Below are 13,261 nucleotides of genomic sequence, written 5' to 3' on the forward strand. Positions count from 1 at the left end.
CAACGATGAAGACGAAGCAAGGCTTCTTCTTTCTCTGGGCTCAGAGGAGGAAGGGGCGCAGGTGCGGGACGAGAAGGGGGCAAATGGCCTCCTTGGTGCTCCTGCACCCCATTTAAACCCCCACGATGGATTGTGGGGAGGGGATCCAGTGCGCACGAGGCCCACCTCCCCCGATTATTACGGGGGCATTAACGACTCCCGAAACCCAACCGTCGCGGAGTAAATCCGCAAAGGATCCGCCGCGCGGGGGCCGAGGAGGCGTCGTGGCGGGACCCACGGCTCAGGACCAATCCCGTCAACTGAGCAAATCATCATCACGTCGGGCCAGGGCCTAGCACGTGGCGCAACCTGTGCAACTTGCGACGAAGCCGAGGCGTCCCTTGGAAGCCAGACGGCTTCCTAACTGGCGCCTCGTGCCGCAGGTGGCGAAAGGAGATCAACAACAAACAACTCAAGCCGGCGAGGCCTCTCGCTCCGAGGCGGCGGGCCTCCCCTGCTTCGGGGACTACTGACGGGGGGATAACCCGAGGTAGGCTCATTGAGCCTACTCCTTTGCATTCTATCTTGAAGGAAAAACACAACTCCCTCTGGCCGGCTAGGAAGCCCCTACCGGCTAGAGGCGAGACGGTCAACTCCCTCTAGCCGACTAGGAAGCCCCTGTCGGCTAGAGGCGAGATGGTCGTTCCCAGGGCCGCCTAGCGAGGCTGCTGGCCGGCCAGGGAGTCCAAGTCACATCAGACCGTAGGTCATGACGAGACCCTACGATCAAAGCTGCGTATTTGTCAGCACGAGTACAGGTTTGGAGCGCACGGCAGGTACAACGTCGGCGGCCATGCCGCTGACCTACCCTGGTTCCGATCCATCATCGTGCACAGTGTCGGCCCGTCAAACTCCCACTCCATTACCACACTCGGCGTGGGAATAGTGGAGACGGATGTACTGGCTGCCCATGGCGAATCTCGCAAGATGACGCCGGACGTACAACACGTGTCCTGCGTCGGCCTTACGCGAGAACCTCATTGGCTAGCTTGCGGGTCCCATCGCCAGATGGGACCTTGCAGCCGGCGGGCCCCTCCAGGGACAAGACAAGACCCCTGCGGACCCCTTGGTCAGCCGGCGAGGCTGCCAGCCGGGTCCCACTCATGTACTTTTATCCTTATTGTAGGTCGGTGGGTTCGTCTATAAAACCCCCCGACCTCTCTCCATGCAGAGGGTCGGTCAATCCTACACACACACACACACTCATACAGGAGAGGTAGATGCGAGTCGGCTGCTCCTTCTTCCTCCTCCGTAGAACAACTCCAGGAGCACATTGTAGCCTCACTAGTGCATTATACATTCCGGCGGGACTAGGGGTATCATCTCTATGGAGAGCCCCGAACCTGGGTACCTCGCTTGTACCAACCTCGTCCCCAGCGCCTCTAGTGTCCTTTCGGTTCTCACCATCTTTAGCCTACCCATGGCATATGTTGTGAGTAAACACCGACAACCAACTTCCTATATATCAATCTTCGTCTCTGGACCATTATGGAACTCCTCGTGACATCCGGGATCTCATACGACACTCCGAACAAAACTTCAGTCACCAGAAGACATAACTCAACTATGCGAAAACGTCACCGAACCTTAAGCGTGCACACCCTGCGGGTTCGGGAACTATGTAGACATGACCTGAGACACTCTCTGGTCAATATCCAATAGAGGGACCTGGATGCCCATATTGGATCCTACATATTCCACGATGATCTTATCGGTTGAACCTCTATGTCAAGGATTCATATAATCCCGTATACCATCCCCTTTGTTCTTCGGTATATTACTTGCCTGAGATTCGATCGTAGGTATCCCAATACCTATTCAATCTTGTTACCGGCAAGTCTCTTTACTCGTTCCGTAATACAAGATCCCGTGGCTAACTCCTTAGTCACATTGCTTGCAAAGCTTGTATGTGATGTTGTATTACCGAGTTGGCCCCGAGATACCTCTCCGTCATACGGAGTGACAAATCCCAGTCTCGATCCATGCTAACTCAACAGACACCTTCGAAGATACCTGTAGTGCACCTTTGTAGTCACCCAGTTACGTTACGACGTTTGATACACACAAAGCATTCCTCCGGTGTGAGTGAGTTACATGATCTCATGGTCATAGGAATGTACACTTGATATGCAGAAAACAATAGCAACAAAATAACACGATCATATGCTACGTTCATAGTTTGGGTCTTAGTCCATCACATCATTCTCCTAATGATGTGATCCCGTTATCAAGTGACAACACTTGTCTATGGCTAGGAAACCTTAACCATCTTTGATCAATGAGCTAGTCAACTAGAGGCTCACTAGGGACAGTTTATTGTCTATGTATCCACACATGTATTTGAGTTTCCAATCAATACAATTCTAGCATGGAGAAAAAACGATTATTATGAACAAGGAAATATAATAATAACCAATTTATTATTGCCTCTAGCGCATATTTCCAACAACACGCTCTCTGCACGATGAAGACTAGGGTTTATCTACCCCCCGTCACCGACCGCCTCGTCTCTGGTGGCCTTAGGGCCATGGCGGCGCGGTGGATCCCAACCCTTGTCGGTTGGGGGCTTTGTTTTTAAAAGTTCCTTTGAGTTTTGTTAGAGTTTGCGTCCTGTTTAAAAAGACAAGAAGATGACGACTCCTTGAAAATGGAATAAGGTTCTCGTCACCTAGCTACCGCCGGTGATGTGCCTAGCATCGTTGGTGGGTTGTGGCGTGTGTCTCCGGTGAATCTGTTCTTGATGGATTTGCTCGGATATGGTTGTAGTTTGTTTATGTTCGTGTGTCTCCAGGTTGTATCCTTTTGATCTACACTACTCTTCATCGGTGACGGTTGCTGTTCTGTTACGCTGGTCCTAATTGGTCTTAGCAAGACGACTTTCTAACTGTCTACTACAACAAGTTTTTTTTGTCGCTCCGGTATGGGAGAGGCGATGAAGGAGGGCGCGCCTTCGACTCGCTTCAGTACTTGTAGTCATCGCTAGGTGGTATACAAATCTGGATATCTTTTTTTGGTGTTCCTTGTACTGTTATGATTAAAAATGAACAGATATAAAGTTTTTTCGCAAAATAAAACATATTTTGCTATGAGCCACAATGAAACATAACCTAGATATGCAGCAGACAAACAACGTGCGTATGTTTTTTTCTTATATGTATATCGGTTTAATGACTACATATACTTCTCAATTTCCACATCACGCTGTCAGGTTTTTAATTCGAAGAAAAAGAACCAACAATTTGGAGAAATTCAGACCAGCACCAAAGATTCACAAGCATGTCCCCAAAACAAGTCCAAAATCTAACCAACGAGGGCAGCACCGTCAGACCACACGATCCAACGGCCGACAGGAGCCCCGAGAGTCCGTGAGGGATTCATATAAGCCGGACCGTCGCCTTCCTGCCGCCCCCCACTCCCCTTCCCCGCTCCTTCGCCCAGTCCCCACCCCCGAGGCGAGCCAGCCTCACCCTCGGCTCCCTCCCTCCCTCCCAGTCCCACACCCCATTGCCGCCTCTATCCAATAAAAACTCCTGTACAGATCAAACTCCAGGGATCCGGATCAGCATATCCCGCGCCCCGCCGCGCGACTCCCCTCCCCGCCTCGATCCTCCCTGACATTTTTTTTCCCGATCGGGGCTAGGGTTAGGGCCTCGGGGAGGAGGGCGCCGCATTTCAGGCCGCCGCCGGAGTCGACGAGCCAGGCCGCCCGCGGAGGCTAGCGGGAGGGGGGCGAGGAGAAATGGAGAAGAAGAAGGTGGCGGTGTCCAAGGTGTGCCACGGCCACTCGCGGCCGGTGGTCGACCTGTTCTACAGCCCCGTCACGCCCGACGGCTACTTCCTCATCAGCGCCAGCAAGGGTAAGCGATCCGCTTCGCTCGGGTGCGGCTAGCCACCTCACCCCCTTTGTTATTTTTGGGGGATTGTATGTGTGCGGCCAGGATTCGTTCCGATCCAAAGCTGTCGCTGTGATGCGGACGGCAGCTATATGATTCCCGAGATGGTGGATTACGGTGCGATTACGGGTTTAAGCTGTTGCTCCACGGCACTGTATGGGTGAATTCGGTATCTGGTCGACGAATATTGGTTACTTGCTGTTTGTATTATGATGATTATAGATGCTCCCGTATTGTCTCACACACCTCTAGGGATAGAATCGGGTATGAGGTTATGGAATACGCTGATATTCTGTAATTTCACAATCTAGTCGAGTTTGCGCTATGTTGGATAGATTTCAAGGATTTAGAAGTTAGGGTATGTTTGGTTCCTAGCTACACTTTGCCACACCTCAACTTAGGCAAGTTTGACCAAGTTAGGAGGGTGCTTGGTTCTAGCCACACCTAAAGCAAGATTCTTTTTGTGAGTAGTAAGCCCTACATGTCGTAGATGCAAAAAGTGTGGCAAGATTCCCTAAGGCAAGCCAAAGTGTGGCTAAGAATTTGATCACCTCAAGTAAGGCAAGTGTGACAATCATTTAAAAGAAAAGAAGTGTGGCAATACGTGGCAAAGATAGTCACAATCCAAACGTGTTATTGCATGCCATGGTTGGAAGCCAAACTTTGTCACATGCCTTAGTCAAGTCTGTCCCAAGTTAGGAAAGTTTTCATTTTTCGGAATGGATTTCACCTTCTGAGCTCATTTAGCTATTTCCAGTGCGCTAGACAAGTGGAGTTGAGGCAAAGACTCTCTTAGTCTGCGTTTGGCAGTATGTCTGTGGATTGTGATAATCCAGCCTTTTCAGCCATTTATTTTACTGATTGACTAACAAACTTATCGTTGCTATTGTGGCTATCTACTTTATTGATGTGTATAATGTCAAATTGAGTTGGAACGTTACTGGATTGCTTGGATATTTGCAGGAAGTATATGTCTGCTTAGATGGAAGCCGTTAGATGAGTAATACGTAAAACTCCCCTTTTCCATTTCATGTTTTCTTCACCACTGAGCTGTCAGTTCTAGGGATGTAAACAAATGACAACTGCTGGATACTGTTAAAAATATTTTTCTATCCATATCCGTGGTTTCAAACAGGACACAACTAATATGTATTCTTCACTAGCTGTTGTAATAGCATTTCTCGGCCATTAGACGACATCCCTGTTTATTAGAATGTGGTTGGAGCATATTTTTGGGATTTACTAGCTGTTGTAATAGAATTTCTCGGCCATTAGAGCGTTGTATGCCTGGACCAACTTTTGACCTAGGCCGTTGGATTGGGTCAGTGTAGGGCCAGGAAGATAAGATTTCAGGGCAGTTTTAAATCAAATGGTGCTCTTTATGTTGTTAGTATGGATGGCGCTATATTATATTAGTCGCCTGTACCAGAGAACAGGGTACTGATACCGGAGAAGGGTGCAAATACTGGCACATGATAACTGTTACCTGTCAAGAGTATACTTCACTTTTAAATGCATTGAAAATCGTCCCTTCCTTGTTAGATTGCTGACTATCGCCCAACACTAATATCTCATATTCTGGTCTGCAGACTCGAATCCGATGCTTCGAAATGGTGATACTGGAGATTGGATTGGGACTTTTGAAGGTCATAAAGGTGCAGTTTGGAGCTCTTGTCTCGACACAAATGCTCTCCGTGCCGCCTCCGGTTCTGCGGACTTCTCAGCGTATGCCATTTCTCCTGCAAAATTTCGTTGATGTTCATTTCAATTATTTTTCTTTGAGAAATCCGAGTTTGCCTGCCTAGTGCGCTACTCTATCAGAGTATTAGTTCAGTTGATCCTTACCTGCTGAAGATCTAAGTATATCTGTGTTCTTGCATTTCGTCAGCAGACATGCTAAATTGTGATTATTTTATCACCATAGTACTTTAGTTAGAAACTAGACAACTAGTTAAACTTTCAGTTGTGAAGTTGTGCATAGTGGGCCAATCCGATTTCCCTATGCTGGTTCTGTCCACTGATGGTTGCTCGGCTGGTGAACCATAACTTAATGCATCCATGATTGAATATCAAAATTAGGCAAAGCCAGAAGGCAACAATGTTATGTTCATCTGCATAATTTAATACATTATCACTTTATTTTATAGTTGTAGGTCTGCTCGTACTCTGTGTACAGAAATAACAAGCATTTTTCCGCAAAAAGGATTGCAGTTCTTCAATGTCAATGCTCAGAAATGTTTCTGTACTAATTCATGAGTATAATCTACTCTTTTGACAGACATATTTGACTATTTTTTGCAGCAAAATATGGGATGCACTAACAGGAAATGAGCTACATTCATTTGAGCACAAGCATATAGTCCGTGCATGTGCCTTTTCTGAGGTAATCTGTTGACACATAGGGCATGCTTGGTTTGCTACCCAAAATCGTCTAGCCATTGTTTTTTGTAAAAATCGGCAACTTTTTGGGAATTTTGCAAAACAATTTGCTTGTCAATTTTTTGGCTTTGCCCAATTATTGGCAAGCCAAGTTTGGTCTTCAAGCCAAGCTTGTCATTAGTTTTCCCCTCTCTTCCGACATCTGTATACCAAGGTTGCTGGTTATTCTGTCTTTCTTCTCCCCCTTAAGATGATATGTGTCGTATTCTTCTCCCTTCTGTCGTTTTTTGGTCCCTCCAGACTTTCTGAACTGAGGCCTGCCAGTGCTACTTCTTGCAACCTGCCACAAAACATGAACTATTCAACAAGTATGTTAGCCCTGTTTTTTTACATCCATCAGCGCATCCCATTGGCGTGAAATCATGCCTATGATAGTTAAGGTGCTCTGCATGCTACAGTAGTCAGTTAGAACTTCCCTCCATAACGTTCTAAGCCTAATGAACCGCTGATGCAACTGCAGGATACACACATGTTGCTCACTGGAGGTGTGGAGAAGATTTTGCGTATATACGATATGAATCGTCCAGATGCAGCTCCAAGGGAACTTGACAAAACACCTGGTTCTGTACGAACTGTTGCTTGGCTTCACAGTGACCAATCTATTCTAAGTTCCTGCTCTGATATGGGTGGAGTGAGGTTTGTCTGGAAAATATCTTTAAAATTTGAAGTTAGTATGAAAACACATGCTGCTTCTCTATGCAAGCTTATTATACTTGTTCTCCTTATTACACAGGTTATGGGATGTGAGAAGTGGAAAAATTGTGCAAACTCTTGAAACCAAGGCACCTGTCACCAGTGCAGAAGTAAGCCAGGACGGCAGGTTCATCACTACAGCTGATGGCTCAAGTGTTAAATTTTGGGATGCGAATCAGTAAGTTCTTTCCTGTACGACAATTGTTCTGCATCACTTGTATTGTTTGGTTCTTTAACATTTTTTTGGTAATTTTGCAGTTTTGGGCTTGTTAAAAGCTATGATATGTCATGCACTGTGGAGTCAGCTTCACTTGAACCAAAGTCTGGGAGTAAGTTCATCACTGGAGGGGAAGATATGTGGGTTCATGTATATGATTTCTTCACTGGTGAAGAAATAGGTAAGTGTGTTATCATATTTATTCATTTGATTCCTGCAAGACTGAAACATCGGTGCAGTTATGCGTTCCCAAAACAAGAGCATTAGCTAGCATAATATGCTCATTAAGCTTTCACTATTGTGAGTTGTAGAGTGTTTAGAATTCTTGTTTGTCTCCTGACCAGCCGGATTTTTCACCCAAGAACGTTTTCTTGGTGATCCCTGGTTACCCAGGGAACCAATCAGAAAAAATGGTTTAATTTGAAATTTATAGAGAGAATAAACGAGTGATTCCCCTCTGTTCCTAAATATAAGTCTTTGTAGAAATTCCACTACGAACTACATACAAATGTATATAGACATACTTTAGAGTATAGATTCACTCATTTTGCTCCATATGTAGTCCATAGTGAAATATCTAAAAAGACTTGTATTTAGGAACGGAGGAAGTACTATATAGATATAACTACCTTCTAGCCCGAGGGTAGGGATTACCGGATATGTGAGAGTGGTACTGGGTTCAAATCCTATTTTTGCAGTTATTTTTTATTTGCACATAAGGCAACAACAACAGCAACAACAAAGCCTTTAGTCCCAAACAAGTTGGGGTAGGCTGGAGGTGAAACCCATAAGATCTCGCGACCAACTCATTGTTCTGGCACATGGATAGCAAGCTTCCACACATCCCTGTCCATGGCTAGTTCTTTGGTGATACTTCAATCCTTCAAATCTCTCTTTACGGACTCTTCCCATGTCAAGTTCGGTCTACCCCTGCCTCTTTTGACATTATCCGCACGCTTTAGCCGTCCGTTATGCATTGGAGCTTCTGGAGGCCTGCGCTAAATATGACCAAACCATCTTAGACGATGTTGGACAAGCTTCTCTTCAATCGGCGCTACCCCAACTCTATCTCTATCTCGTATATCATCATTCCGGACTCGGTCCTTCCTTGTGTGGCCACATATCCATCTCAACATGTGCATCTCCGCCACACCCAACTGCTGCACATGTCGTCATTTAGTTGGCCAACACTCAGCGCCATACAACATCATGGGTCGAACCACTGTCCTATAGAACTTGCCGTTTAGCTTTTGTGGCACTCTCTTGTCACAGAGAATGCCAGAAGCTTGGCGCCACTTAATCCATCCAGCTTTAATTCAATGGTTCACATCTTCATCGATATCCCCATAAGAGTGGATACAAATAGAATACTGAATTATATAAGAGTGGTACTGGTTCAAATCCCAATGCTGCAGTGTGAAAGCAGTTGAAAATACGAGTATAAAACTGAATGGTAGCCATGGGATCCTACCCACAATGATTGAGATGAAAGTTAAAGAGTATAAGTAGTAGTCTATTGATTCTGTATCGAGTATTATATCTATAAGACTATAACAAAGTAATCACCCCACTGACTAGAATTGTGCTCTCTGGCCATGCGGATTTTGTTCTGAAAAAATCCATGCGGATTTTGTTCTGAAAAAATCCCTTCCGTGTTCCCTTTTTCTTAATGTTGAATATTGATGTTTATGATACCTGATTCCGTTGACATGACTTGAGAACTTGCCCGCATAAAATAAATTGCGTTAGAAGGACTCAAAACCCCGCCCGCGTAGAATGAGCCCGTGCGCATGAACTAGTCCACCTAGGTAATGCGGTGTTGATCCTTAAAAAAAAAGCTAATGTGTTGTTTGAGAAAGGAAAGGAAGATAACCTTAAAAAAAAGCTAATGTGTTGTTTGAGAAAGGAAAGGAAGATAACCTTTTATATTGGATAAACGAGTTTAGTAAAAAGCAGTTCAACCTACCTTGTGTCTAAAAACGTTTTAGTTATTCGTAACCGACTGGGCCACATGAATGTCATAATGGGCCTGCTCCTGGGCTTCCAGGATCAATGAAATATAGATGCATGAGTGGTGTAGTCGAACTCAAGACCTCCGCTTCCGTACCTGGGGCTGTAGCCAACTAATCTAGCATGTGTTTGTGATTGAAGAGAGATTCGTTTAATAAGTGGTCCCACCTCGCTCAATCACATCAATTTATATAGGCCGTGAGTTGTACAAGATACAGCCAGCCTCCTAAAAAATCAAGCTCGGTAAATTGTGCGTGTGGCTGCACGTGACAATTAAAAAGCAGAGAGAAGACCTAAAATAAAAAGAGGAGGATGTGCGCATAGCTAGGCTGGTAAGATGATCGGAAAGATGTACCCCATACACGGGGCTCATGGGATGTGGATGCTTGCATGGCTGGGTTCTGTTGTTGTGGCTTCGAAAAATCAAAATATTGTTAGTCTGGTGTACGATCCGCGAGGAAGCTAGCTACCTACATATGTCAAGCACCAAAAAAGTCCGCAACACTAAGTTCGCCGGAATTTAACCCCTGACATGGACATCTTGCTCACATGGAGTGAAAATGCCAGCCCGTCGAGTCTGTCTGCCGCCACCGTCGTGTTTAGCATCATGTCCATGCCGCCACCGGCAAGGCGTCCATGCCGTTTAGTGAAATGAGGGACGAATAAGGCGCCACTTAGGTACTAGATTGGATAGAAGAAGTGCGTCCATGCCGTTTAGTGAAATGAGGGACGAATAAGGCGCCACTTAGGTACTACTCCCTCCGTTTCATAATATAAGTCTTTTTAGAGATTGCACTAGAGGACTAAATACGGATGTATATAGACATACTTTAGAGTGTAGATTCACTCATTTTACTTCGTATGTAGCCCCCTAGTAAAATCGCTTAAAAGACTTATATTTAGGAACGGAGGGAGTAGATTGGATAGAAGAAGTGCGTGTAGTGGCACACGGAACATGTTTTGTGAAATAAGCGAGATCTAACACTTAGTGCTTATTCTGAATACATGCAAATTTTATTTTCCGGTACAACGCCTGGATGTTTTTGTTAGTTATTCTCAAGCGCAGTTTATATCGCAAAGCTGAAATCCAGTGTGTGGAAGTCAAAGCATGATTTGTGTCGACCCCGCCTTTAGTATTTGTATAGTCTGCATGCTTGTTGTTCTATGGTTTGTAATTTCACATTGTTACATATCAAAAATAAGTTCCTCCTTCCACTGTCATATGGTGTCGTGACATTCGTTATTCTGCTTTTTTTCAGCCTGCAACAAAGGTCATCACGGCCCCGTCCACTGCGTCCGGTTTGCGCCTGTTGGCGAATCATACGCATCAGGATCAGAAGACGGCACCATCCGGATCTGGCCGCTGAACCCCGCAAGCACCGATGATGCTGAGGCGCCCACCGCCAACGGCAAACCAAAGGCAGCCGCGGTGGCAAACGAGGTCGCCCGTAAAATCGAAGGCTTCCACATCAGCAAGGAGGGGCAGACCGAGGCGTAGGAGGGAGGATCGCATCGTCACTGAACCTGGCAGTGTTTAAGCCTTGTTGGGGGTACTGCCGTTGCCGTCCGTCAGAGCCGGTCCTGGTCTCATGGTGTCGCCCTCGGGTCCATCACGTCGAAGCTTCTTTGCCGACCAAGGGCGGCGGACGATTCCGTCTGGCTCACGCCCGGACGGTGGATTTCTGTAAGGGGTACTCTTCGGTAGACTGTTAAGATTAATGATAGCATCTAAGGAATCGGAATAAACCGAAGGGGGAGAGCGAGTCCAGCAGTTAGTTTGTTTGCAGAGAGTAAAAACTTGATGTATCGCCCGATAGCAGTCGCCACACAACAAATGTCAGTCGTGTCGACGCTGATTTCGCCCATCGTTCTACGGCGGCGACGGCCGACGAGGAAGACTGCTTGCCCCAGTACGCTCTACAGCATAACCTTCCGAACGACATTACGACAAGCATGCATGATCGTACGTTTGCCAATGGTTACTCTTGAGTACTGCGGGGGTGCAGCACGGTAGTACTCCGTATCTTTCACGAAGACATGAAGTGGTGGCGAGTTATGGCGTCGGCATTGACAGCCTGGTCTGGTTCGTCGCCCCGTATGTTGTGCGAGCAGTCCCTTGGATCCGCCTCACGTGGTTTTACAGGGATATCCCGAGGCCGGTCTCTGCGTCGCCATTTACGTCCCGCAATTACTCGCAGCGTCCTTCCTTCGGTCCTCCGCCCCCGCCGCACCGCAGCGTGCAGAGAGTCCGGCGGCTTCTGGCCCTGGCCGCCGCAGTGCACACTTGCCTTCTCTGCCTGCCATCCCGCCCACATCTGCATGCATGCATCTCTAAAATTTACCACTAGCGCACGATGTTCGTATATACGCGCATACACCTTCTCTGCCTGCCATCCCGTCCACATCTGCATGCATGCATCTCTAAAATTTACCACTAACACACGATTAATATTTTTTAACATATTACAGACGCAAGCGTTTATATATATACACGCATACATTCGCCCTTACGAAGGCATACACGTACATACACTTACCCCGTACGATCGATTTGACACGCGTGTTTATGATACATGGCCGATCGTCACGCTGGGCCGGGGACGGGGAGCACAACCCGCCCCCAGAAACTGATGCTCCAGAACCAAACTGTGTCAAACTGAACGTTGATGGTTCCTTCTCTCCGCTGGAGTCCTACGCGACCGCGCCGGAAATGCCATCCTCGGTCGCACTGCTTCTAGTATCACTCACGTTCGTCCAAGCTGTAATAATGCAGGCCACCTGTTGGTACATTATGGTATAAAAATTTCAGGACCCAACAGCTGCTGCTTGTTTGGGTTGGGGGCCCGGAGGGCATTGCTTAGAGCATCTCTAGTAGAACCCTCAAACTCTTAAATGTAAAATCATTTTTAAGGGTTGAAAATTGCCCATTTTTAACACTTTTAAGGGTTGAAAAACAGGGGCAAAGACTAGAACCCTCAACCCCAAATCTTAAAACTTTCATTCCATATATCACACATTTCATCACATTTCATCATATAACATATCACAAATTCAATCACATTTGACATAAAACAATAATCATTCTAGTTATTATTACAGCACCGAATAAAAAAAATAATCATTTAAATTATTACAAAAATGTTTGAGCAAATTACAACATAAAACAATGTTTCAGCAAATTACAACAATTGTTCGAATCAAATAGGACATAGAAAAGTAAAACAAAGATACATCATGGGCCAATACGCCGTCCATCCAACTGCCAGTGGTGCTCTACTAGATCATCCCGGAGACGACCATGAGTGGTTGCATCCTCAATCTCACGATGTGCTTGAAGAAAGGCGTGTATGCGAGAAGGGTTTCTTTCCGGTTGCACACGGGTACCAACATTGTCATAGAAACAAGGGAGGTTTAACCCTCTCTCATCCTCTAGGATCATGTTGTGTAAAATCACACAACATTTCATGATGTTCACCAAGGTTTTTTTTGTCCCAAAACCGAGATGGACCCCGAACTATGGCAAACCTTGCTTGTAAAACACCAAAAGCTCTCTCAATATCTTTGCGGGCTGCCTCTCGTTCCTTGGTGAAATGAGCCTTTTTTTCTTGTTAAGGGCACCCCATTTTTCTCCTTGATGGATTTCACAAGAGTTGCCCATTCGGGATAGATGCCATCGGTGAGATAGTATCCCATTGAATACTCATTGTTCACGATTTTGTAGGACGCTGCGGAGGGCCGGTCGGCGGCGGCGGAGGGGAGGCCGGGGCTGCGGAGGGCCGGCCGGGGCGACGCTGCGGAGGGCGGCCGGGGCTGCGGCGGGGCGGCGCTGCGGACGGGGCAGCCGGGGCAGCGGCGGCGGAGGGACGGCCGGGGCGGGGAGGCAACGGCGGAGGGGTGGCCGGGGCAGCGGATGGGCGGCCGGGGCGGCCGGAGCGGAGCGGCGGATCGAGGGGAGGGAGCTGAAACTTCC

At 46.9% G+C, this 13,261-nt stretch overlaps 1 protein-coding gene across 1 annotated transcript; it reads left to right on the plus strand.

Annotated features, from left to right (window-relative positions):
* Positions 1-3,450: 3,450 nt before the first annotated feature.
* Positions 3,451-11,088, plus strand: LOC123413342 (serine-threonine kinase receptor-associated protein-like). The gene is made up of 7 exons (XM_045106287.1): positions 3,451-3,896; positions 5,522-5,657; positions 6,234-6,315; positions 6,832-7,007; positions 7,105-7,242; positions 7,323-7,462; positions 10,551-11,088. The coding sequence occupies exons 1-7, from the start codon at positions 3,779-3,781 to the stop codon at positions 10,787-10,789; spliced, it is 1,029 nt and encodes a 342-aa protein (XP_044962222.1). The 5' UTR covers positions 3,451-3,778; the 3' UTR covers positions 10,790-11,088.
* Positions 11,089-13,261: the final 2,173 nt, after the last annotated feature.

The sequence above is a fragment of the Hordeum vulgare genome, chromosome 7H (assembly GCF_904849725.1).
Source record: "Hordeum vulgare subsp. vulgare chromosome 7H, MorexV3_pseudomolecules_assembly, whole genome shotgun sequence".
Taxonomy (NCBI): domain Eukaryota; kingdom Viridiplantae; phylum Streptophyta; class Magnoliopsida; order Poales; family Poaceae; genus Hordeum; species Hordeum vulgare.

Coding starts and splice junctions, on each gene's coding strand:
- LOC123413342 (XM_045106287.1), top strand. CDS start 3,779: ATGGAGAAGAAGAAGGTGGCGGTGTCCAAGGTGTGCCACGGCCACTCG. Junction 7,008..7,104: donor TCTGATATGGGTGGAGTGAG/GTTTGTCTGGAA, acceptor CTTATTACACAG/GTTATGGGATGTGAGAAGTG. Junction 7,463..10,550: donor CTTCACTGGTGAAGAAATAG/GTAAGTGTGTTA, acceptor GCTTTTTTTCAG/CCTGCAACAAAGGTCATCAC.